Source organism: Catharus ustulatus, chromosome 2 (assembly GCF_009819885.2).
Source record: "Catharus ustulatus isolate bCatUst1 chromosome 2, bCatUst1.pri.v2, whole genome shotgun sequence".
Classification (NCBI taxonomy): domain Eukaryota; kingdom Metazoa; phylum Chordata; class Aves; order Passeriformes; family Turdidae; genus Catharus; species Catharus ustulatus.
In genome coordinates, this window is record NC_046222.1 from 36,326,941 (window position 1) to 36,354,846 (window position 27,906).

The window sequence follows — 27,906 nt, forward strand, 5'->3', positions numbered from 1 at the left end:
TCAGTATAAGTTACACACTTAGTGTACTTCAACATAGTTTCTTAAGTGTATTACAGTAATTTCACAACTGTAAGTCGCACCTCTTTGACTAAAATTTTCCCCCAAACCTGGAAGTGCGCCTTATAGTCCAGTGCGCCTTATCTGATGGACAAAGTTCAGAAATTTGCCAACCCGGAAGTGTGAACCGCGAACACCCCGAGCCGCAGGACCCGCAGCTCCCCCCTGAGCTGCCGCAGCCCCAACGCTGTGGGAACCCTGTGCTGCAGGAGCTCCATGCTGCAAGGGGGAGGTGGCACCACGGTGCCGCGGAGCCACGAGGGACAAGGCAGCACTGCAGAGCCACGAGGGGGAACAGCACGGCGGCAATGCCAAGCTGCAGGGGACAGGTGGCACAGTGGTGGCGCCGAGCCGAACGAGGGACGGGGGGCAGGGCGGCAGCAGCACAGCGCCACACTGAGTGAGGGACGGGTGGCGGGGCGGCGGCAGCGGAGCCGCATGGGGGAACGGCACGGCAGGAGCACCGAGCCAAGTGAGGGACAGACGGTACGAGAGGAGTGCCGAGCCGAGCGAGGGAACAGCACAGCGGCTCTGCGAGGGGGAACCGCGAGGGGGAACAGCACCATGGCAGAACGGAGCCACAAGGGGGAGGCGGCCCTGCGGCTGCACCAAGCTGCGCCAGCCAGCACTGTGGGCGGGCAGGAGTGCCAGGGTCCACTGCACGGGGATGGCACCTGGGGCTGCCTTTGAAAGCCTACACCGATCTGTGAAAAATCTTTCCAAATTGTGCACCTGCCAGTAAAATCCACAATCATGGGATTCCGTTACTAATTCATTACTTTGTTGCGCGCGGCACGAATCTTCACAGCAAAAAAAAAGTGCGCCTTATAGTCCGGTGCGCCTTATGGTTGTGAAAGTACTGTAATTTTAGAAGTAGTAAGGGGTAGGCAGGGGACAGGGAACAAAGGAAAAGGGAAGCAGGAAGATGGATGCTTATCTATTACACACAAGTACAAGGGAAATGCAAAATCCTGAGCTTGAGTTTTGGTAGGAGACATTGAAAAGGCCAGGAAAGAAATTTGCCTTGATAAATCATATGCACACATGCAGAGACATTCAGTGCCAATTTGCAGTAGTAGGACACATTGACATAGGAGTTCGTCATAAGCCATAGTGATTATAAGCTGCCATATCAATATGAAGTCACTGGGAAGAGGTTTTCTGCCAAGAAAGAAAAGAAAAAAATATGCATTAGATATGCAGAAGGAGTTAAAAGTTCTAAACATCCCTACATTTTGTAAAGGTCTAGTTATGAAACTGACCTTTCTGGGCTGAACCTAAATTTAGCCAAGTTGTCATTGTAAATTTGTAGGCAGAATTTGTTAATGTTTTGGGATTTAAAAGAATTAATTCTTTAAAAAGTTTTTATTTCATTTTTAAAGAGCAACACCAGAAGCAACTGCTTTATCTGATTTTTTAAATAATGCTTATAGTGCATGAAACTACTACTGTTACTGCAGAAAAAGCAAGGTCAGTGAAAGTGACAAGATATTAAAATACATTTTTTAGCTGACACAGGGAAGAGGAACTTTTTGTTTGACTTTCAAAATTAAAATTTCAATATTGTTAAGGAAATAAAGGAAGAAAAACTTTACAGTCCCCAGGGAGATGCATAGACAAGGGCTTTTTCCTGAGTATTTCCATATTCCATGCAGAAAATGCATCTTTTCACAGATAATTGGAGTTGTTTGCTTTATCTTTTGAGGATCATTATGGTTCTTGCTTCTATGATGTTGAAATCACTACATTTATGAAGTGGTAAGAATACAACTCTAGTAGCTGAGTTCTAAATAGCAGTGACTGTATCTGCAACCAAGCTTTCCTAAATTGCAGAGTGAAGCCATCCCAGTGCAGAAAGACAACACATTAGGATGTGCACCTGAAGTGCACTGAAGCCCACATGGGTGGAGTACTCAGTAGGGGAACCAACTGCACTTGGTGCTACTCACTGGCAGTACAGTGCCCCGTGCAGCCCAATGCAACACCACAGTCCTGAGCTGGTTCCAGCCAAGGCAGGTTAGCTGATGAAGCAGAATAACCTGCTCCCAGTAAATGCCCACATTGATTAATAGCTAGCTTGGGTATAATCAGCAACACATAGACTCTTCAGCTACTGATGTGATGAAGGCTGTGTAAACTATAATCAGAACTCTGAGCCCGTTTGAGGTACAGTGAGTAAGAGCTGCAGGTAGGAGGACTTATGCAGTATCTGTGGCAAGAGCATGGCTGTACAGGCTGTGTTGGAAGCAGAAGTCATACAGGTTTGGTTAGGATACAAACTCACGTAATGCTGTCATTGCACCATGCAGAAGAGAATTCAATTTCGACATTTCAGACCCAGCAGTACTGAGTGAAGGTTGTTTATTTTTCATATCAAACCGTTACATCCATTTAATTTATTATCCTACTTCAGTCAAAGTGTATAAGAATTCTTGTGTTACAAAGATATCTGAAGTGATGAATTCCTGAGGGTCTATGAAATCACAGGTGCTGCCTAAAATACTGAGGCTCAAATGAAACTTCTCCTGTTTGGTATGTCCACAGCATTTAGAAAGGGAAATATGTAAAGAACGGAAGTTTACTCCTGATGAAAATTCGAGTGCATTTTTCCTAATGGATTTTGCCTGGTTTCCCACATACTTCTTGTAGTCATCACTCAACAATTAGTATTCACATTGTGTGCCATGCATTAGAGTAGTAGGTCTTTCAGATTGTTTTTTGGAACAAAATATCAACGATTCAAACAATTCTGACAATGATAGGAGAATACAGGAATCATGTTCAACTGATTCTTTTCCCTTGGTTTTCCTTCTTTTTTTTTTCTTGTACATAGTACCATAGTGATTTAAATTAATTGGAAGAAGAGTAGAGTTTTGTGTTTTGACAAAAGTGGGATTAGGCAGCAGGTGTCTGCAAAGGAAGATCATTACAATACCAAAACCAAATTATATCTCAGCAAACACAGGGGAATTACATGACTGCGTTAGAGTTAAAATAAGAATAACATGACAACATAATACTATAAACAGTTTTCATGTCAAGGCTGACTGCCACACCACGTGACATCATTTTTTGGTAGCATCACAACTATTTCTCAAAAAGCCTCCATCTATTTAAATGTACTACTGTGTATCCTTCTTAAAGAATAGCATCACATGGCAAATAAATTCCTAAATTATTGGAATGTTAAATCTATTTGCTGTTGACTTAAACAGCATGGACTGTTGTTTATCAATAAACTTTAAAACACAATGCTGCAATATAAAGTTGTGTTTCTAAGTAATCACTATATGATAAGAAAGGGGATTTTTATAAAACAGATGTAAATATGCTCTTCAGTAAAATAGAATATGCTGTAATTTTTTCACACTGGGATTTTTTTTTCCATGTTTTCATGTTTAAAGTTTCCAGTTCTGCTATTCTAGTATTACCACTTGAAAAAGAAAGAAATCATTTAAATTAATTTCAATTAACAGAAATGCAACATTGATGCAGCCTGAAAATGACAGGATTTCTTCAGCTTGCAGACAGCTTTCATCTTATCTACCTTAATATTAATCCAATCACTGTAAGACTCTGGATATGTCATTTATCTTTGTTTTCTTAGACACAAGGAGATGGCAAATGTAGAGAGTAAATAACTTTACTAAGGTCCTAACAGAAATCTGCAGTGAGGCTAGGAAGTTTCAGACTCTCGTGCCAAAAGGAATGGCAAACAAAGAATACAAATCAAGAGTACCTTGCGCAACTTCGAATTTTAATAGAATACACATGAATTTAAATCAGTGTAATTCTCTTTTTAAAGATTTGACAGAGCTTCATTTGAGTTATAAAATCAATCAGTGGTAAAAGGTGGAAGCTACCATTTGACTTGGGAGTGTTGATTCCTAGACTGATATACCAATATCAAGGAATTTGGTAGTATTGTAAAGACCCTTTCTAACAAGAAAAGCAAAATTAATTTTTAAAAGTCCTAATAAATTCATTTTAAATTATATTAGCATTTCATCACTTGAGGCTTAGACCAGTCTCTATGTAGAGAATAAGATGAAGTGTGATGTGAGAAAAAATTATATTACATTTTCTTTTCCAAAATGCAGTTTTACCTCTATTTGCAATTGGAGATGTGTATATCATAACATTTACTGTAAGAAACAGGTCTGGGCTGCCATCAGTGAAATACATAAATTGAAATAATTACTTTTTTTCCAGCACTGATTTACACATTCTGCATCCACATTTATAGGAAGGAGTTTTTGTTTGGGACTGATGTGTAGCAATCTCTTGTTTGTATATAAAAGGATTCTGCAGCTACAGTTGTTATCACAGCTTTAATAATATGATACAAATTTAAAATTATTTAGATGCCTCAAAGGTGTAGAATGTGTCCAGGCCTGTCTTTGACCCTGAAGAATAAAACAGGAATGAAACTATCCCACTTAACGTGGGTACGAAAGTTCTTGGTTTTATATCCAGAAGTAATGAGTGACAGAACCTTCACTGGATTTCTTGGTGTGTATTTACCCAGATATATATGGAGAATTCCACTGGTTAAAAAATATGATTATTTGAACAGGTATTTCTATAATAGTAGACTTCCCTGGTATGTTGGAAGGGAGGTGTAACTTGGAATAAAGTAATGTATCGAAGGAATTCTAAACACAAGAACCTATTGCCATGGAATTTCATGCCAATCTTGTGGATCCAAGATTTGAAAATACGGATGACTATCCAATGCATGCGCTTATCCTCCATAATTTTTTTATATCATCTAAGTAATCCATATTTCATATGTGAAGTGTTCGTTGATTTCAGGTACCCATAGGTTTTGAGCAGAACTGCTTTCTCTTCAAAAATAACGTATGGAGAGCTGAAGCAAAATGCTGCAATGATAGCTCAGTTCATGTGCGTGGGATAAATACGGACACAAGATACTTGTGTTCCAAAACAACTTCCTTGTGTGGCTGTTTCTTTTTACAGTGCTAAGAAACAATGGAATTCTGGTTTTAGTGCTAGTTAAGGTTAGATGAGTTGTTGGTATAAATCCAACTGTGACCATTTGTATTGATTGATTCATGTTCCCTCATGCATCCCTGTCTGTCTGTTATTCAGATATTTTCTCTTAAGAGCAGTATTTTAAATCTCAGTGGACCCAGTGCAACTGGTTCTGGCCAAAATATATGTGAACCAAAGTAAACAGTACTTGCAGAGGGAAATAATTAGCTGGTAGCAACAAAGAGAGACTTAATTCTAGATGAAACTCTTTATTTAAGAAATGAAACATGAACATAGAAGAAACATGACAGTGTCTTTATATATTATAGTTATAGGTTACTGTCTATACTAAAGTAACCTTGAAATAACCAAGAGCCTTGGGTTTGCTGGCTCACTAATGAGAAGGTTGTAATTATAAGGAATGATCCTTAACCTCTAAGAAATACTTGTAAAGTTTAGCAGAGGAAACTCAGGCTTTTGTTCAAGACTTGCACTATTTTATCTTAGTGATGTCAAATTACTCACCAGAAGGATCACAAATTGACTGTGTATCAGCTCAGTTATGTACACATGCTTCCTAATTTTGGAAACCTTTTAAAACCACTTTCCATTGTTTTACTCAAATGATTTATCTACTAAGCTTGTAACTAAACAATTCACCTTAATGATTATCACAGATGTAGAGTCAACTTCTTCATAAATTCCTTTCACAGTTCTCTCTTAATTAGCTAAATATCTCTTCAAAGACTGAGTTTAATAGCCATCTTTTAATAAATGGTGGTTTATATGTCAATTTATGAATATAAGGATTGACATAATGGAACATATAAATAAATAATATAGCATAATTCATCTAATCCAGTCTAGGGCCTATAATCAAAGCCAGGCAAAATTAATTACTAGTGTGGTTAGTAATATTACAGTCATCTTCTCTGGGAGATACTTATGCTTGACACTTCCACTGGGAGTAACCCCAGAAAGAGAAAAATTTATACAGTTTTAATATTTTGTCATGTCTAGCTTTAGTGTATACTTTATTGTTAGACCCCATGGTATAAGACACACAGTGTTTCCCACTAAATGCTAAGTCCAGCGTCTCTCAAATTAAAATTATTCAAAAATCATGGTTAATATAGATTAGATTAGAAGCAGAAGAACTTAAACTGTTGAATTACTTCACTATGCATCTTTCATTTTGACAATACAGTTTACACTTCTGCATTTTCAAATTGCCATTCCCTGCTGTTTGTCTTTATCCTGTTGGAATGTTGTTTATGTGCATTGCATTATTTCTGCATTTGGTTTTTTCTCTTTGAGTATTTTTCTAGAATTGTTGGGTTTATGCTTGGTGTAACTGCGTATGCACACTTGCATGCTGGGCTGCTTTGATGACAGAGGAAGTGAGACTAAATAGCTGCTTATGTAGGATTACATTCTCACCTCTTCTCTGTTAAAAAAGACATATTTAACCATATTCCTAGTTTGCACAGAGATAATGTATATCCAGATAGGAGGGATAACATTATCCAAAGGTATCACACAGGTGCAGTAAACACACTATCAGGAGTAACTGCAATATGGAGTGTGCTTTTCTGATAAATTTTAAATTGTAAATAAATGCTCTTTCAGTTGTGATAGTCCTATTTGTTTTAATGAGCCACTTTTGTGGAAGCTAAATGTATTCCTCCTCTGTAATTCAAGGCAATGCACACATGAAGGTTAGTAAGCACAGAGAAAATGAGCTTGGCCTTATACAATATTAAACTTAAATTTCTATAAGTTTTTTATTATTATTATTCAAATATAATGATACAGAATCTCATAACATATAGAAATGTTTAATAATTGCATGGTACAGTTAGCCATCAGACAGTTTTTCATTGCTGTTTTAAACCACTTCAATTTCTATATACTTTATCTTAAAATTTAGTGCAATGACTCCAGCATAAGAAGAATTTTATGTGCTTTTTTTTTTCCTTTGGATAGAGAGGGCTAGAAACTTTGCAAATTAGTTTAATGGGTTGATGTTATTTTAAGCCTGTCATTAGGCTTATTTACCTGTGATTTCCCTACCCTTTTAAAAACAAGCAGATGTAGTATGGAAGTCCTATGAATTATTTTTTCAGGTGTCATCTTAAGTGCAAAGAAAGTTCATTTTGTTAATGACATGATTGCTCTGACAGAGTTCTGTGTTAAAATCATATTATACTCCCTTTTTTGGATCCTGGATTGGAATTAGGAGTCTCTGAAGGAAGATCTCAATGGTCTCTTCAGTGGAATTGCTAAATGTAGGCAAACCTCTGTGGACTGTGGTGGAAAAGTATATGAAAATGTGAGGTTTTCTAGATTTCTCAATGTCTGCTTAACAGTTTTGTTTCTTATACTCTTATTGAGTACATATCTCCCACAAAATTTTATTTTGACAAAAATGCATTTCATTCAGTTCTATTGACAATAATAAACCAAGTCATCTAAAAAAATCTGGTTTTAACACTTCCTGAGACTCAAGGCTTGCTGCCTGTTAGCACTGTAAGGAATAATTTACTAGTTTAAAATATTTCTGAATTTATGATGTATTCACAGACTATAGAATAGATGAGTTTTTCCTTTAGACAATAGGATCAGTTTTCTTAATGGAAAACTTACCCAATAATTTCTTTTTTCCTCTTCCATCTTCTGCCCATAATGTAACTGTTAAATATATGTCTGATGTGCAATTTCGTATTTTTGGATTGCAAATCTTATATCAGTCTTCCTATATTAATTTTCCTAAAACTGCTGAGCTGTCTCTTGATTTATATCAAAGTTTTGCCAAAGTTCCTTAAACATGGACCCATTTTTCAAGCCCCTCCTAATGTCTTTTGACATTTGCTTAAACTGCAAAGGGAGTTCGGTGCACATACTTTTGTTGTTAGCTGCATGGAGACTTAATAAGGTGCAATAATGTGTTTTATTATGGAAGCAATGCACAACCCTAGAAATCCATCTGAAGTGGGGTTTATGGGACAGTGGTGAGTGCTGGGTGTTGCAGCTGCCACAGAGCAGCTACTGATGGATACTGTGCTATGTACTCCCTGTGAAAGACTGTATGTATTCTTGCTTTCCAGGGAGAGATCAATCACCATCACAGGCAAAGCAGGCTCAACTCAGTGAAAGTAATTCAATTAAATCAGAGTAGGGTTGTGAGAAATAAAACCAAACCTTAAAACACCTTCCCCCAGCCTTTCTCTTCCTTCTGGACTCAGTTTCACTCCTGCCTTCTGTACCTGCTTTCCCTGAGCAGCACAAGGTGACAGTGAATGGGGGCTGTGGTGAGTTCGCTACAACTTGTGTCTGCAGCTTCGAAAGCCCTAGTGCTGAGGAGAATTAGGAGTGATAGTAACAGGAAATGAGGTACAAAATTCGAGTGTATGGCAAAAATCACGAGTGATGTGGATGTGCACAAGCATCATGCCAAAGAGTAGGAAGGAGGGTGACAGCTGCCTTCTCCATGAGGAACTGCAAACCCAGCATTGTACTGGGCATGGTACCAGGTGCCACAAGCTACAGGTGATTGGGAAGTTTCCTGCAGTTTCTAAACAAACCTTCCCTACTTAAATTCATGAAAATAGCACTATGTCCTCTTCCACAGCTGTAATTAGAGACAAAATCAGGTGTTACGTTCATGGATCATTTCCATCCAATACTGCTTAAGCAACTGAGAGTGTTGGATTTTCCTTCTTCTACCATTATCCCTTTTTTTCCTACACACCTCAATGTTTTTCACTTGTTGTAAATATTCTACCATGTAAACCTCAGTCCTCACCTGGTATAATTTTCAAACTAACTTCATCAGGGAGTATTTCAGCTCCCAGAAGGAGCTTTATCATTCTTCATAATCATTACACTATCATAAATAATAATGATAGCAATTATAACAACAGTAGTATTATAACTGCTAGGAAGACTTAAGCTTACTTTTTTTAAACAAAAATAGAATGTCTTTGAATGCTGTGGAAATTTAGGCATGCCACTTCTAAAAACACAAAGGTTTGTCCAAAATACGAAGATATGAACAAGGAACATAATCAATTGGGATTGCACTCAGTTTTTTATAACAGTTTTAACTCAATATCCCTAATTTACTCAATGCTGAGTTCTTAACAATACTTTAAGTCTGTATTTACCGTACCTGGAAACTTTACATGTGGAACTGGTTTAAAAATATATCCTCTCCACTCTACTCCTTTAAACAGCATTCCTAATTACTTTCAGCTCCCCCCACATCTTTCTAAACCACTTCTGCTGTTTTAAATACCAAATCTCAAGCTGGAAGAACAAATCCTCTCAAATAAGTAAGATTTTTGTATTTTAAAGGTTATCATTATCTCCTGCAATTACCTCAGCCATAAGGAAGTAGATTTGAAGGCAGTGAATGTTTCACCACTTTGAAGATCAGGTACCTGACTTAGGCACACTGCTAACAAAGGTGGATAATTAGCTTTATTCCAGGAGCTGAAGCATTCTTCTGAGTCACAGCTCCACCTTGCATTCTTCCTTATTGCTAAATGATGCTAGTTTAGGGCTGCAATAACTCAAATACTTTAAGTCACAGAATGTGGCTAACCACATCTTTGTAAGCACTGTTTGGGGAAGGGAGGCGGGCAGGGAGGGAGGAGTAAGTTAGCAATCTTTTTTATTTTAGTTGTGCAAGTGAAATTACCTCAGAGAACCTGAATAGAGACGTTGTGTGGCCTTTATTCTACATATTTGTAGGCAGAATGACAGCCTAATCCTTCATTTTGTTATTTTTCTGTTTTCCAGTAAGTAGCTATTTAGCCTAGCAATGCTATTTGTACAATAGATGTACAGATGCCATTTTAAAAATTGAGATATGTTGCTAAAATCCTCACTGCATGTGCCTGTGCATGAAAGCAAACAGCGTCACATCTCATGTCTGGCTTTGTTACCTGAGGGTGATCTGAACATAGCAGGGTTGAATTTCCTATTCCCTGAAGTTTCCTATTTGCCTCTGATGGGAAACTGTCTGGTTAGTTTGACACTTCTAATATGGGTCAGTGACTGTCAGTACTGGATATTATCAAACCATTTGTAGCTGAGATAAAATTAATGCCCAAAAAAAGCAATCTCTGGTCTTCTAATTAATCCCACAGGAGTGCAAAAACTCATTTAAGTTAGGAGTTTAGCTGTTGGCAGCATCAGGAAAAGCTGGTTTCACTTCACTGAGCTGAATTAAAACTCCACATTAATGGAATTAAAGCATGTTGCCTTCCTAAACTCTTACATCCATCAAATCAAAGGCTTAGAATCTTTATAAACAACTGCAGTGCCACCTTCAATCCTTGACATAAAAAACAACATGCTGAGAATACATCAGAAAAACAAACAGAATTAGAGTTCCCTTCACTGGTCTCCAGTGGAATTTTTTCAATATTACATTTATCACTCTTCTGTTTTGGTATTGTGAATGACAAAGGACAACTCAGAGCTCTAGTTTTGGGTTTGGTTTTGCTGCTGTTATTTGTTTTCAATTTTTTTTCCTGCAGAGAACATATTGATAGACAAATGGAGTTTGTATATTTTTCTTCTGTGTGACAGTTTCAGAATTGGGAGCTGAAGAATGGCTGCTCCAAAGCCAGTGTTCAGAGAGGTCCCTACCCAGCCTGTGCCACAGCTGCTCTACTGCTTCTTTATGAGAAGTTGCAGGTCAATTGATTTAGGAAGCAAGCAACTTTAATGCTGTCAGTTTTGACTTCTCAAAATAAAGATACATGGAAACAAAAGGTTTCCTAAATCAGGGCTATAGCAAATAGAAGACAGCTGTTCTTTGTTGATAGGGTTTGAAGGTTGAGAGAGGAAAGCTAATGGCTTTTCTAGTACTTTCTTTGTAAAGACAGTGTGTCTTGGTTTTATCCAAATAAAAGACAAGAGGAAAAATTTTGGATTGTAACAATCTTATTTCTTCTGCTGTCAATTCAGTAGGCAGGCTTTGGGATGAACTGATTTGAGCATCATGCAGTCTGATCCCTTCAAGATGTTTGTCCATATTTTTGCATTATATAAATTTAAAACACGATAAATATTTCCCTACCATGATTATTTCATCCCAGATAGATGTTTCAGTGGTGTATTGTGTAAGGGTGAAAGTGTCATTTGGGAGGGGAAAGTGGTGGTTCATCTGATTCCTGTAGGGAAAGAAGGGTTTATGATGCTGCCTTCAGTTTTAGCATCACCCACACAGCAAAAGTGCCTTTAGAGCTTTCATGGCCTAGAACAGAATTAAAGCTAAGGAGACTGGCTACTCACCTTTTTGTTTCTATAATACATACTGATACCAATGTTTATTTTCATAATAAACTTTAAAAAAATATGTGGACACCAGACTGCTCCATTTTTAGTATTTAATGAAGCCATGAAATGGTTTGCCTTGCCTGAAAAATAAGCTTAAAACATAAAGCAATTTAACCCATTAAAAAGAGAGGTTGAATTCTTTACTCCTAGTTTTGCACCTTATTATTAATAAATCTCATTTTTTATTCCTTCACTCTTAAGAGACATCATTGTCTTACAAGAATAGCATATTCCCCTTATCTCGACAAAGTAAAATAAAATGGATTTAAGTTAAAACTGGTCTTTTACAGGATGTAAGATTATTTCTTCAGGGAAAATCCATCTTGTGTGGCTGTAGTACTGGGCAATATAGGAAATAGTGTTACTTTATATTATTAAAACTAGTAGGAGGTTCATCATGTATAATTTCAAAGAAATAGTAGCATTTTTATAAGCCTAAATGTGAAACTTTGAATACTCACCATCTGTCAGTTTAAAACGACGCCACTTATATATCTCAATAGGGATATGTTTAGGCATTCATCACAGAAAGTGTTGGTAGCAGTAACTCAAAAGCTTTATTTCTTCTGTGCTGCAAAAGACATGGCAAATGCACAAGTGTATTAAGCATGGGATGAAAACAGCTTCTTTCTGCTGGTTCCATCAGTTTGATAGAATTCAGGAGATTTTCTTTTCAATAAGTCAGTTAGGAATCATATCAGACCATTATTCTGTCTCCAATAGCAACTTGTGTCAAGCAAAGATTAAACTGCATTTTAGACTTTAAGGTGTCATTATATTCACGATGATACCTTAGAAGGCACAAGCTTATATCAAGCATCAAACTTGATTTTTTTATAATTATGTAAAAGAAAATGAGTTTTCGTTTCACCAATTCTGAACGATTTTCATGAAAGGAGATGAGGCCTCATTTGAATATTGTGTCACCAATCCCTAGGATTGGAAAAGGTTTTCTAATGGGTGGAATATTTCAGATAGATGAACCCCCTCAATTGGCAGGAGTGGGGTGTAAAGTTCCTTGTACAAACTTAACATGAAATTTTAACCAATATTCATATAATATTCTTCAGTGTTTGTCCAACTCAGCTATTCTGTTCACATCATGATCCCAGAAACTTACAATACTTCTAAATAAGTTTTGCTATTAAAGAGATAAAAAACTCTGCAACTCTTCTTATAAAGGGAATATACTTTTCCACAAATCTTCTGAAACCTTCTCGATAAAGATGAATAATTTACTAACATAAAACAAGAGCACAATTGTCACAACAGAAGATACCAGGAGGCAGCAGGACTTTTGTTTGTCCAGTGACATGCATCACAACTTCATGGGCTACATCAAGAAAAAGAAGACATCTTTTCTGTCAGACAGTATTGACCGTGCTACAGAGTGAAATTCATGTAAAATAGGTGTATTGCTCACTATTGTCAAATGAAGTAGCTTTTATTGAAAATGTGTTACTTCTGAACAAGCAGTTTGAGATACATGCAAAGCTTGAAAACAAGACAAAGTCTTTAGTTATTAGAATCAGTGATATAAAACTGACATAAAGACTTATTTTTATTGTGTACTTTGCATTATTAATACTGGGCTCACTGAGTGCTGTAGTCATTTAAACTAATCATAAAATACACCCAGATGCTTCTGCTTTATAATATTTCATTTAAACAGGTTGTCTTGGATGAGGAGTACAATTTATTATCACAAAACTGATGCTCTGTTTTATCCATGTGTATTTACAATACAATTATACCATAGTATATTACTGAAATCAGCACATACTGTGTATTTCTAATATAATTATTATTACTCAAGTTTTTTAGCCATGTCAGTATAACATATGAAAAGCCATTAGACCTCAGGCTTTTCAATCAATTTTATTTTTTCAGGGTGCCTGTGTTTTGCTACAGAAAAAATATCATGTGTTTTCCTAAATGTTGTGTCCTAGATTAATAAAAATCCATGTGGAAAGACTCAAACTGCTTTAAATGTGGTAGAACTAGTGTTGAAATTATATCAAGGTGCAGTTCTAAGGAATGAATGTCCTCTTTAAATGAGAAACACTGAGAATTAGATTGATTACATTATCATTTGCTGTTTTACCTTTTGCTCTGAAATTAAATTTGCATTGTATGTTTAGTATGTTTAGTGGAATAATTAGCATTTAAGTTATTTTAAATTACTAAACTCTGTGTGTGAATATATATGCATTTTAAAAATGAGTAGGAATGATAAGGGGGAGTTATTATCTTAATTTTCTGCTCTTAATGAGAAATGAAAACTGAATATAAACAAGAGAGATTGTACAATTAAGCCCTTTTTAAACAGATGAGCACCACTGAAATCAAAATGCTTTAGACATGTGTAAAACAATCTAATTGTTGTATCTATTTTGGCATTAGCTCAACTGCTAGAGACAATAAGAGTAAGGGAAACTTCTATTTCTTTAACAAATGCTTTTCTTTATTCTTCCTTGGCCGTACAGTCATTCCCAGCACAGCACTGCAACGCGTCCACCCACAGTGAGCTTGCAGCGGACCATTTCTGTGGAAGGGTAAGATGATTCTCTGTTGAAGCTGCTGTAGAGGTGTCAGATACCACTGAGCTACCCACATGCACAGAGCTGCTCATTAGGTGTGGATTTGCACACCACGGTGTTTAAGTCTGTGAGATGAAGCAATGAAGTTTCAAATTAGTGCTGATCCTTTCCTGCTGCTTACACTGAAAGGTTTGGTTTTCATGGAGATGAGAGTATCTGTCATGGGGATATATTGGATACCATTTCTTCAATTCATCTCTCTTGACTAGTGTTAATATTTACTTGTGTTATCTGTAAAATCTTCCCACTTACCATGGAAAAGTCCAATGAAGTCTTACTCTGTTTTCTTAGTGTATGTTTGAGTTCTTTTTGACAAACCAGTATCCAAATCTAAGGATAAAGAAATACTGATAGAAAATATTAATCCTGTGCTGGTGAATGTCTGTATACATGAGTTTGTTAACTGTAGAACACAGCTCTGCTGCCTCAGTTTTAATGAAGGTAGTACTGTAAAATGTGAATAATTCACAACTACAGATAACATTCTTGCAGTATTACAGTATTTCTTACAGTATTGGAAAGACTGATTATTAACACAGGAACTCAGATTTTCATTGCACCAACTGGTGTAGTCTAAAAAATGTTAAATTCTTTTTATCCTCTCCCATAGAAATGTGGAACTCAGTAGGCATGGTTAATAACTTTTCATTGGCTGTTCTCAGTTCATATTTCAAAGCTTTTCTTTCTTGTGCTAAAAAAGAGACTATGAAGTTTCCATGGAGGAAAGATCTCATGTTGTTGTCTTTTGGTTTCCATTACAATTGTACCGTGGTGCAGTCAGAAAATAAAGTTGTCAATGTGTAACATAATCCTGTCCTAAGTGAAGCCTGAAATGGTTTTCTCAAAAGTCTCAATTTATAATTTCTTATCTAGATCTATGATTTTAAAATATGATTATTTAAAATATGTAAAACAACTATGGTAATTTTTCATTGAAAATTACATTGAATTAATGGAATTTTGCAGGAAAAGTGCTTGTGACTCAAGGGCTATCATCTGGAAGATAATTCTATAAATTAAGCCCTCATCATCATCATCCAGCCATCATGCTCAAAACAGGACCAATTTTAAGATAGATCAGGTTGCTCAGGATCTTGTCCAGTGAAACTGTGACTATCAGTAATATGGAGATTGGTCATGTCCTGGACAAACAGTCTCAGTGCTTAAACACCCTCCTTTTAGATTTTTTTTCTTTATCTGTATAATCCAGAGACGTCACAATAAATTCCCCTGACTTTTCTCCAAATCATCTCATGAATAAATTGTTGTTTGAAATAAAACTGAGCTTCAAGAACAATTTGGCTGGTGACAAAGAAGGGGAAGAAAAAATAATTTGCTCAATTGAGATTTAAGGAAGGATATTCTATTATGACTCTTTGTTTGGTCTACTGGACCAATTCAGGAATCATCCTGTAGTTTTATACTCCTCCTTAAATTTGGAACTCAATCTCTCTAAATGATTTTTTAGATAAATGGCAGAATCTGTACTGGCCACACAGACAACTGGTATATATTGTGTGTGAGTCATTAGAGTGCAGAAAATCTGCCATTGATACCACAGGTCTCCTGTTGTTCAGGAAGTAGAAGAACATCAGCTTGCAATTATTACTAATCAACTTACACTGCATCATATTTCATTTCACATAGGAAAGTGGGACTGTTAGCCTATTCCACTGCTGAGCAGAAATGAGTAATCAACTCAGCCCTAAATATTTCATTGTGTTAAAACTCGATTTATTCTAATATTTTTGTGGAGTCCATGCTGCTACGTATGTTTGCACCCAAAGGAATTGGAGGACAAAACAAAGTTATTTTTCTCTTAGGAAACATGTAGAATCCTGTATTTAGGAGAATCACTGTATTGCTTTTGAGATGCACTTTTTAAACAGCTGCTTTACCTGCAAGGCATCCGTGGCACATGCTGACATTTGTACCCTGCCTGCTGGCTCTCTCTGACTGACTGGAGTCACTGAACTGATACAATTACTGGGTCCTATGAATGAAAAATTAAATTTGGGAGGGTTGAAGAAATACAGAGGGAATTGCATTTGCTGGCATTTAGTCCTTTCCACCCTGTTGAATATGTGATAATAGAGATGGCCAGAATAGATTTTTTTAAAAAATGAATAGCTTTTTTTCAACAAGTTGATGAATGACCACATAAAACAATTAATTTTTTTTATTGGAGAGGACTTTTGTGGACTTCATGTCCAGCAACAAAATAAGTAACCAGGTCAGAAAAATAAAGATATCTTTAAGGATAATTTTTCTATTATGTTCAAACCATATATTCTTCACAGTGTACAGTAAATTCACGAATACAAGCCGCACTGAGTATAAGCCGCATCTCTGGGTGTTGGCAAATATTTCGGTTTTTGTCCATAGATAAGCCGCACCCAAATATAAGCCGCTCTGTCGTTCGCAGCGAGGACCCGCATGCAATTAGTAACAGAACGGCGGCAGGGCGGGGTTTACTGGCTGAGCTAAGGCTGTGCAGGCTCGGCCCGCTAGGGGCCGCTGACGGGGCCAGGTGGCCCAGCCCGGTGCTGCCGCTCGGGGCCGGCCGCCACTGCCACTGGGCTCCGTCACCCCGGGTCGGCGCTGCCCCGCGGTGGCAGGCAGGAACGGAGCTTCCCCCGCTCCTACGGCAGCGGTGGCGGGCGGGGACGGAGCTTTCCCGCGCCTGTGGCGCCGGCGGCGGGCGCGGACAAAGCACCCTGCCTCCTCCCCGAGCCGCGGCAATGGCTGCGCGAGGCTCCCGTCGGCTCCCCGAGACGTGGCAATGGCAGCGCGCACTTCCCCCCCCCCCCCCCCCGGGCCGCGGCAATGGCAGCGCAGGGCCCCCGTCGGCTCCCCGGGCCGCGGCAACGGCGGCGCACCCCCCTCCCCTCCTCCCCGGGCCGCGGCAATGGGGCAATGGCGGCGCCCCCCGCCCCCCCCCCCATCCTCCCCGAACAGCGGCAATGGCGGCACGCCCCCCCCTCCTCCCCTGGGCTGCAGCAGAGGAGGGAAGAAGAGAGCTCTCCCGCCTCTCTCCCCCCCCCCGTGCTGCCTGCAGGGAGCCAGGGCAACACGGTAACACTGTAACAATCGCGGAATGCCGGCTTTTACTGGCAGGTGCTTGGCTCGGCACTCTGGCTGGCATGTCTGGGGTTGTAAATGTCAGAAAATTATTCACATATTAGCCGCCCCCGACTATTAGCCGCACTTCCGGGTTTCCACCAAAATTTTTGTCAAATTGCTGCGGCTTGTATTCGTGAAATTACTGTAATAACTGTACAAGGTGTACAGATTTATTCTGTGTATAAAGGCATGAACTTCGGAGGTGTTTGAGGTCATCATTAGCAACTTCCCTAATGTTTTATCTGCATGATTTAAAAAACAAGAAAACTGTAATGTTTGAATTTGAAAATATTGTTGTTTTGAGTTGTTTGAGGTGATTTTAATGAATAATCTTAGATGTGACTATCCAAAATAGGAAAAATATTGGTTGAAAACAGCCCTTGTTTTTTTTTGACACAAAGCTTTAATGTTAGTGATGTCTGACAGCTATTCTCTCTGCTTTTGGCATCCCACTAAATTGAATTTTGTATGCTACCAGCCAACTCTTAGAAACTGGGATTTCAACTTATTTGATCGAGTCTTTTTGACTTATCAATGTGTCTGAGCATCTGAAATATATATAAAAAATATTTATACATAAAGAGCATTTGAACCATGACTAAGGATAAGAATTTTTATTCTGAATAAGATAGGTGTTGCAGAATGCTTTTTGTTTCAGAAATGTCTTCTATAAAGTAATTTCAGATGCTTGCTACTAGCTGCCTGTGTATTGATATTTTGAAACATGGCTTAGAGGCACTGCTATTTTTAGGTATTCTCTGAGCATTTGAATACTTCCTGTCTCCTGGTAGTGAAATTCTGTTGCTTCTCACCTGTTCCATCTCATGCAGCTTTGTTCATGAACTGTAAAGTTGGAGTATTCATGGTAAATAGAGCTATTGAATGCTTTAAGTAATAGTTTTTAGAATACTGGTTTCAATAGGGAGCCAATAGTTTTTAAAAGCAAGAAGCAAAGCAAACCTTTCTAGTATGGAGTTGTCTCTGCTGGCTGTAGCAGGTGGTACAGAGATGCAATTTTCAGGATTTATTGTGATTATTAGCATGTAAATTATATGCCTCCTGGAAAAGGGAAGAGAGATAAATGAACAAGCAGACAAGAATAATCATATCCCTTATAGAACTAAAGAGTATATTAGCTGTCCAGCATTATCTCTTCAAAAATCAATGAGATTTCTCAAACCCAGGAGAGAGACTACTGTGCATTTGAAGGAAATGTCAGGTGTCATGGTAAAAATGCAGACCAGTTTTTCAAATCAGAAAGATTATTCCTGTATGCCAATTCCATCTTGCTATCTGCAAGCAGAAAACTTGTCCTGGTGTGGAGGCTTTAATTTCTCTACAAAATATAAAATGAAAGATTGCTGAAGTCCAGAGGTCTTTCTAGAGAATAAAACCAGTTGCAAAATATAACCCAGTGTAATCACACATGCATCAGTCAGGTTGAAGCCTGGCTCCCAGTAGGAGTTCCTTGTGTTAAGTGTACTTAAAAGTTCGTAATAATTTAGGCATGATGTTTGCAGAATAAATGCATTAAAATTGTATTCAGTATTAAAATTAGAATAAACCATTGCTTTTACATGTTCAATGAACAAGAAATTCCAAGGAATCCATAGTCAAATAAATGGACAAAACACTTGTTTCAAGCAGACAGGACAACTTTAATAGGCAAAGTAGTATTTTTCTATGTAATCTGATAAATGTACATTTTATTAAAGGCTGAGTGCTTAGTTGTAGTATATTTGGTAAAATGAAGTAAGTCACTAATCAATTGGAAGGCCAAAAACATTGTTTCAGTTTCTGCAGGCAAGGTTACCCCTCTGGACTGTGATGGTCAATGTCAAAGCAATAGATAAGAGGAAGGCTTCCTTATTTTTGTTATTTTCAGTCATAATTGAAAGTAGGATAACACTAATTAATGTCACTCTCAGGGATCAGACATCACACGGTCAGGTGTAACCACTGCCAGGTCTTGGCGCTTTGATCACTGCAACAAAGGCAAATGAGAGGGAGGGCTGGGGAGGAAAGCAAGGGGTGGAGCTATTTCAAATCATAATGGAAAGATTTTGCCAAGCCTAAGAGGGAATAAATAGCAAGGGGGAAAGTAAAAGCCAAGATGCAATGGAAGTGATATTGCAATAAAACAATAGATGAGACCAGTACAGACAGTTTTTTCTTCTCTGTTAAACAAGAGTTGTAGAAGTACGAAAGAGAAGTTTCAGAGGTATGAAAGAAAATCTTTACAAAGAAAGCTTGGTTTCACCAAAACTCGAAGCCTTTTAAAAAGGCGTATGTGAATATTTCAGGCCTTCAACCACTAAGAATTTTATATTATCTGTTGTTTGATTAATCAGATTTTAAACTATCACACATGCTGGCACACATTGTCCCTCCAGTCTTCCTGTGTTCAATGCTGTGAAGAAAAAGGAACAATCTATTCAAATCACCTTTTTTTAGGTCCCTCCAGTGTGAATGTCCTTTGGTTGCCAGAGATAAACACATAGGTATTTATCAGAACTTTTTGAAGCATGAGAGGAAAACTTGAATTATTGTTGTGAAAAAGAAATGGCTTGATTAGCTAAATTACTCTGAGGTAGCTCAGTGCTAACACTGTACATTGTCAGAAGCCAAACATATTTCTACTGCTCAAGAGAAGGGACCTTGCTGCCTTAGATTTGGGGTGGGTTCTTTCAGAGAATCATAGAATGGCTTGGGTTGGAAGCATCTTTAAAGATCATCTGGTTCAAGTCCCACCCCTGCCATGGGCAGGGACATCTTCCACTAGATCAGGTTTCTCAAATGCCCATTCAGCCTGGCCTTGAACACTTCCAGGGGTTGAGTATCCACAGTTTCTCTGGGCAACCTGTGCCAGTGGCTCACCAGCCTCACAGCAGATATATTCTTCCTAATGTTTAATCTAAATCCTCCCTGTTTCAGTTTAAAGCCATTTCCCATTGTCCTATCCCCTGTGTGCTCTTCTCCCTGATATACTAATGTGACTTTATCCAAATAATTCAACTTTCCCTCCTGCTACTTACTGATTCAAGTAGGTGGAATGGGTTTTCTTGTACAATATAAGTGTACAAAGGTTGTGGGCCCCGACTTGTATATTGATGCTACCTTAACGCAAGCAATGAAATGAACATTCTTCTGGGCTTTCTGTCATCTGTATTACTATAACACCAAAGCAACATATGCATGAATTTATGTGTGCTTTAAACATCCTTTGTGAAGAAAATGGCAGTCTGTGGGGAGGAGGGAAGGCAAAAACCAACAACAACAAAAAGAAAAAAAAATATAAAAGCCAAAACAACAAAAAAACTGCAGCCAAACCAAGATCAAAGCCATATTTCTAAGCCTCTGCAGATTTGAGATACCTCATTGAGGGTATAAAACTGAAGAAATCCCTAGGGTCTGATATTTGAAAGCACCCAGTGTTGCTTAATATTTCTGTAGGTATTTCGAAAAGCACAAAACTGTGTCAGCATTCCAATTTTATAGATGGTACAAAAGAAACAGAAAGACAGAGCTGTGTCAATTACCATGAATACAAAAACTGACTCTTTTCTTTAATGTTGCCAGCAGCACAAAATAATCAATTTAATCATGGATTTTCTTTCAGTTAATTATTATAAGAATTACTTGTTTTTAGAAAGCACTTCCCCATCATTTATCAGTCCAGTTTTAATCTCTTAAATTGGATCTATAATTACTATGGATTCCAGTCTACAGAAGAATGATACACATTTTTTTGTCTTGTCATTTTCTCTTTGTTAAAAGTAAACTGATCAAACCAAATATTCAGTAGAAATGTAGTAAATAAAAAGCACTTGTTTTTTTCAAGATAGTGATCAAATTAAACATGCATAAAGCCAAAAACCTGTTAAGGAGGAAAGTGCTGCACTTTAATTCATTTTTGGTCATTGCATTTTTATAACAGAAGACATTTTCTTAAGCACTGACATTTTATCTGCTCTGGTTTGTTACTACTTATGATTTTCAAATATTAACTTAGTAATCCTTTGCTCTTACATCAGGCCTCCAATTTATAATGTGATTTACAGAATCTGATCTGATGCATTCCCTAAAGCCAATAACCAAGTCTATCCAAATTGATTCTGCCATTGATTTCTCAGTCTGTAAATTTTTGTGGATTGCAGCACTTTATTTGCTCCTTTACTCCTGAATCTATTAATGTAAATCTTCCTTTCTTCTTTCCCTACGTTTTTATTTCCTTCTCTTTCTTCCTTTGCAGAGGCACTGCATCCCTTTATTTTGATTTCTCTCTTCTTTCCTTTTTTCTCTTTTTCTTTTTCTTTCTTTCTTTCTTTCTTTCTTTCTTTCTTTCTTTCTTTCTTTCTTTCTTTCTTTCTCTTTCTTTCTTTCTTTCTTTCTTTCTTTCTTTCTCTTTCTTTCTTTCTTTCTTTCTTTCTTTCTTTCTTTCTTTCTTTCCTTCCTTCCTTCCTTCCTTCTCTTTCTTTTTCTTTCTTTCTTTCTTTCTTTTCTTTCTTTCTTTCTTTCTTTCTTTCTTTCTTTCTTTCCTTCTTTCTTTCTTTCCTTCCTTCCTTCTTTCCTTCCTTTCTTTCTTTCTTTCTTTCTTTCTTTTCTTTCTTTCTTTCTTTCTTTCTTTCTTTCTTTCTTTCTTTCTTTCTTTCTTTCTTTCTTTCTTTCCTTCCTTCCTTCTTTCCTTTCTTTCTTTTCTTTCTTTCTTTCTTTCTTTCTTTCTTTCTTTCTTTCTTTCTTTCTTTCTTTCTTTCTTTCTTTCTTTCTTTCTTTCTTTCTTTCTTTCTTTCTTTCTTTCTTTCTTTCCTTCTTTCTTTCCCTTCTCTTTTTTCCCCCTCCCTTCTGCTGCCTTCTGTCAGTCCAGAAATGTTTTCATCTCACACTCGTTTCTAATTTGTGCTTGATTTCCCCTGCTGCTCAACTCTGTTTGTATGTGGTATACAGCTGCAGGAGGGTATAAAACATGCACACACCAAATTAAAGTGCTAGTACACTTTGTTAGCACCTACAAAGTTACCTTCAGCTGTATTTATCACAGAAGAAATTGTAAATGAGATAAATAGTTAAAGCTGGAGGCTGAAACATGAATTTCAGAAACACTAGATGTCAGACTGCTCCTTTTTTCCATTGTAGCTACAGAGTGCCATCTATTGTCTAAAACATTTTCATAAAATCACAGAATAGCCTGAGTTGGAAGGGACCCACAAGAATCACTGAATCCAGCTCTGGACCCTGCATAGGACATCCCCAAGAGTCACACCATGTGCCTGAGAGCATTGTCCAAGCACTTCTTGAACACTGTCAGGCTGGTGTTGTAAACAACTTCCCTGGGGAGCCTGTTCCAGTGCCCAACCACACCCATTTTAAAGTAAGTTCTGCTGTAGTTGCTGTTTTCTGCAGCATTCTGTGTGCATTGCTTACGAGCAAGCATCATTCACATTTGAGATACTTTTCTTTCACTTTTCAACTCTCCCATCATCATGTCATCTTAAAGTGCTTGGTTCCATTACCTCCTTTACAGCATTTATCTGCATTTTGTCTTGAGTTCTCTCATTTGTACTGGAACTGCATTCATAAAGATTTTTAATAGAGGCAAAGGAATTTTTCCTAATTTTGTTTCCCACATATTCAAGAAAAATTGGAACAGCTGTTCTTAGACCTCCCTAAATACCATATTAAGGGTTGACTGTAACTTACAAAATATGCATCACCCTTAGAAGATTGGTATTGTAGTTGATTTCCTTAAGAAGTATTTTTCCTACTTCAACTTCATAAATTTTATATCAACTCTTTTACCACCATAAGCCCTCTTTGATTGTCTTGTAAGTATACTACACAAGCGTGAACAATTGCATATTTTTAAAACTATACTTATTATATTAAGGTGAGTTGGCATATACAGTCTACTTCATATAGCTTTTGTAGTACAGTGATGACTAAAGGTTATTTTTATAATGACAACAACACTTAAGTGTTCTTGAGTCCACGTTTCAGATTCTGCAGGGTACTCAGATCTGAAATAAATGTGAAGACATTTTAAGGATGGTCAGCCTCTATTCAACCAAATCTGAGTCATGACCAAAATGACCTGATTAGGTAAAAGAGCAGGGGCAGAAACTATTGCATTCTAATCACAGCTTCTGACATTTTGCCATTATTGTCTGAACTTCCTCTAAACATAATCATCCAAGAGCAGAATGTGAATTTTACTGTCAAAAGGCCAAAATTATAAAACAGCACTGGCAGCATTTTAGGCATAAATCTGCTGACTTGATCAGAGACAGGGATTAATAACTGGGCCAACATTTTGTTGAGCTGCACAGCATAATATTCAGTGGATACCCAGTTGTATTGACCTAGTTTTGCCCATGGCCCTGACTTTCGACTATTTGATCCAAGCTGCCTGTCATATGTGAAAACACTCATTTTTATTTTGAACAAGATCTCTTCTGATTTCTCACCAGCAGAGCATGCAAATATATTGGCTTGACTTTGCTGCCTCTTTTTCCTCAATATTCTGGTAAATAATAAATGACAGTTACTCAACTCTTGCAAAGTGTTTCTAATGTGTAGGACTCAAAGATGACAAGTGTCCCCGTATCATTTTGTGGATGAGGAAGCTGAAGCTGGGAGAGCAAATGAGTTGCCAAGAACACTCAGCAGTGCATGGGCTAAGCAGAGAAGAAAAACCATACTTTCAGCTTACTGTCCTAGTTCTGCTCCAACCCCCAGGCCACACTTCTAATTAAAAACCTGTTTAGACTTCTTAGATTCTGGATCCCATTATGCCTACTCTGCATATATTTAACAAGGTGTTAAAGGAGTTGCTACAAGGCAAATCAACAGCAGTGATGCAAAAGAAAACAAACTTTACCTTTGTTTTCTGATTCTTAAAAGTCTTTCAAAAATACACAAACTCAATACAATACATCTTTTGCTCACAGCTGTATTTTTAACTGTTTTCTGACTTTACAATGTTAAAATTTAAGTCAAAGAGATGAAGGACCATATGGACTAATACTTTTCTTTATTCTTCTGTTTCAAAAATATGAAACTTTCATTTCAGAAAGCTGAGATATTATTTTAACATCATAATCAAGTTGGGATACCATTTGAATATTAGCACTGGGCAAAGTTTAACAAATGCCTGTGATTTCAGAAGTACTACGTCAAGATAAAGTCTCCATGTATCCCTAAGATTAAACTCATATCAAATAAGGCATCCCTCAATTGAATCACTTCTCTTCCTTTTTTCTGCTCTTCTTTAAAAGTAAAATGAAAATGAAAGGTCCATTTGTGTGATGCAGAACTGCACTATAATATGGAGGAAATATTGGATCTTTTCTACAAGAAGCATTCTGTAGAATGTGTTTTTTTGTTGCTGGCAACTTTTATTTGTAAACTTAACGAATGACTAGAGCATCCTGTTTCTCTGGGAGGAGTCACAGACACTTATGTGTATGTGTTTGGGAGACTTGCAGGGCTGGGCTTCAAATTTACACATAATTTAACATCATTTACATTTCTTCTGAAAATTAAATTGTTAGAGAGATCTGAAATGGGGTAAGTACCAATAAACATGGAGTATGTGTATGTATATGTGTTTGTGTGTGCTTGTGTATCCAAGGGAGTGCCAACTCTAAGGCCTTGTATGTAGAGACTGGAAACAGGAATATTTGGGACCCTTTCGCAAGGATGCTACCTTGATTGCTTAGGAAAGTTATCTATTTCTGGATATAAGTATTCCTGTCAGTAAATTGCATGTTATGTTTACATCCTCTTGGTCATATTTTCAATTTGCAGAGTGTCCCGGTTTAAAGGGACAGTATTACCAGGAAAAGGAAATTCAGGAACTCTCAGGCACAAAAAAGGTATAGGTTGGGAATAACAGTTCTTTACTGATATAAGACAAACAAAAACAGCATCAGCTATATGAAAGGAAAAAAACAGTGACAGAACAGAACGGAATTCAGTCCCAGTCCCTTTTTTCAGTCACCAATGGCTCTCCGATGGAGCAGGGCAGGCGGCGTCTCAGTCGCGGCTGCTGCAGGAGCAGGGGAGGGGGCGAGGTGGCCTCACCGCCCCAGGTGGAAGAAAGGGTGAGGAAGGAACTCTGCTCACCGTGGGCGTCCCAGTTCCCAGTTGTTCAGAGGAAGCAGGAAGCTTTAGCAGTCCAAATCCAAGAAGCCTGATCCCAACAGGAGAAAAGGAACCTCTCTCCTCGAGTTCGGCTGGCGAGCTGTAAGAGTTCTCCTACCCCCAGTGTCCTCTTACTTGCCGAAAACAAAAGCAGGACTCCACCTTTCCCTAATGGAGCCATCAGGTTGCTTCAGCTAGTCCTTTGTCTCCAGCTCTTAACGGCTAATAGGAGAGCCATCCCGGCTAGCTTAACATAATAATGGGGAAAAATTTCTAAACCTCACCAACCCACAACACAGAGGAAAACAGTGTGTGAGATATACCTGTTATTATTGATGGATTTCTATCATAATTAATATTTTTTTAATGAGCACAGCAAAAGCAGGTACCCCTTGGGCTGGTTCAGTGGTAAAGCTGCAGTGTGACTAAAAAAATGCTTGATCCTGATAATGTCAAACCCAAGTTTTAATGAGATTCTGCTGTATTAGCTTGATGATGTAAATGTTATTTGCTCCAAATCTGTCAGGATCAAACACAACTGCCATTTCTTTGCTTGGAGTTGTAAGGTGTTTTTTTGTTCATTTCTTGCAAAAGCAAGACTAGAACTTAAAATAAAAAGGTACCATATAAAGATTGATTCTACCTGGATATACAGTATTGCTATAAATTAGATTATTAAATATATTCAGTGTTATGTTTTTCCTTTCAATAAATTTGTCACTTAACATAGTGAAGATTACTCCAATGGAGTAAAATTAATAGAGATGTTTGATTCAACCATGAGAGGAAAAAAGATAGCTGGTTGATTCCTACCTTATCTGTTCACCAGTTAACAGCTTTGTCATTTGTTACATGGTTTCTTTGGACAACAGCAGGCTATTGTGTCTTAGGCAAAATATGGTATGCTTAAGATGCTATGGAAAATGCATACACTGTAAGAGGTTTGAGTGCCTAAACATTATCACTTTGTTTCTATACAGAGAGCCTCGAAAAATCATCCTGCACAAGGGCTCCACAGGACTTGGTTTCAACATTGTGGGAGGTGAAGACGGGGAAGGCATTTTCGTGTCTTTCATCCTCGCAGGTGGGCCAGCGGATCTCAGCGGAGAGCTGCAGCGAGGAGATCAAATCTTATCTGTAAGTGCTTCTCCTGGGCTGTCCTGACAGCTACTGCATCTGGTTCTTTGTCTGTACTGCAAGGGGCACACAGAGAAGTCTTTCTTGTTTCCATGTTGTGAAATCTGAGCTGCAAACAGTTTATTCCTGGGTGTTTTGGTTATTTTGCCCTTTTAGAACAATTGTTATTGGTGTTACTTGCATTTAGCTGCTTAATGCTACCTACACTATGGTGACACTGCAGGGAGGACCAAAGCACATTGTAGACCTAAGCATCCCATGTTTTGGCCCATCATCCAGTTTCATTTTTCCCAAAACACACTACTGAGTCCAAGGATATTTTTCTATTTCACCTTTTCTTGGAGAACAAGCAGTAGGATGAAGTCATCTGTACTCAGGCTGCCATCTAGTGTGCACTCAACTGCTTAGCAAATAGCTCACTATACTATGACAGGGAGATTAATTAGGTTATGTTAATTAGCTCTCTGGTTCTGATGAATTTGATGATCCCTCTGAAATTCTTTTCAAATTTTATTGGATGAAATGCTTTGAAGCCTGAGGTTGTGTTTTGCATACTTAGACTCAAAAACATCTTTTTAATTTTTCATTCATGTATTTTGATATCACACATTTTAAAACCAGAACATTTGTGTTTTAGGCTCTGTGAAGTAATTGAACATCTGACTGAAATAATCAGAATATAAAGGAGTTTGAATAAAAATGAAAGCTTTGAAAATGTAGTTAAATTTCCATTGACATTATTCGCATCCTTACTGGGGAAAAAAAACCAAAAACAACAACAACAAAAAAAACCAAAAAAAAAACCAAAAAAAAACTATCCCAAATTGATACAGATGTGATTGTTTCATGTGAAGCACAACAATAGCCTTAAGGCAAAGAGCTGGAACACAGGAATTATTTATCCCAGATAAATGATGAGTGCACTGGGCTGCAGTATCTGCCTCCCACTGTTGTGCCTTCTCTCCCTGTGAATCCTGCATCCGTGGCTGTAATTTAGTTAGAGTAAAGAGCAGAAGATGGCTTCAGCCTGGATGGTTTGTGATGTGGTTATGCAGCACTTTCCTGGTCAATGTTTAAATTATTAAGAAAGCTGGATACAGTTTTCCTACATTGCTAAGGGGTGTCTTGGCCTATTCTATGAAAAGGGAGTTTACATTACAAGTGTCAAAGTTTTGTAAAAAGTTATAAAGAGGTGGCTGGAGGTGTTTTGCAATACATAGAAAATCTAGTTAAGTTATCACCAAAGGGAGGCAGAGAATTCTACTTCTCAAAACAGACAGGAGTTGGACAGCAGGTGGCATACTCTACGGGGTATATTCCCACACTGGTATTCTCCAGGCCTTGGCATTCCCACCTTAAAGTTCTCTTGGAATCTCAAATCCTCCTCTGTAATCTTCTGCTTTTAACCCTTTCATCCCAACAGTGCCTTAAAGAGCTCTCCAGGTAGAAAATTGCTAGGGAACTGCAAGAAAATTGAAATAGATTTTATAAAGTTATCTTTATG

At 37.8% G+C, this 27,906-nt stretch overlaps 1 protein-coding gene across 23 annotated transcripts in view; it reads left to right on the forward strand.

Moving 5' to 3' along the window:
- DLG2 (discs large MAGUK scaffold protein 2) overlaps positions 1-27,906 on the forward strand; it is a 1,022,753-nt gene that overhangs the window by 774,024 nt on the left and 220,823 nt on the right. For 21 of the 23 annotated variants that reach the window (XM_033052881.2, XM_033052884.2, XM_033052883.2 and 18 more), the window contains 2 exons: positions 13,890-13,958; positions 26,246-26,402. In XM_033052881.2, the coding sequence (XP_032908772.1) occupies positions 13,890-13,958; positions 26,246-26,402 (226 nt within the window). The remainder of the gene's footprint in view (positions 1-13,889; positions 13,959-26,245; positions 26,403-27,906) is intronic. The other 2 variants (XM_042779041.1, XM_033052892.2) reach the window with 1 other exon arrangement.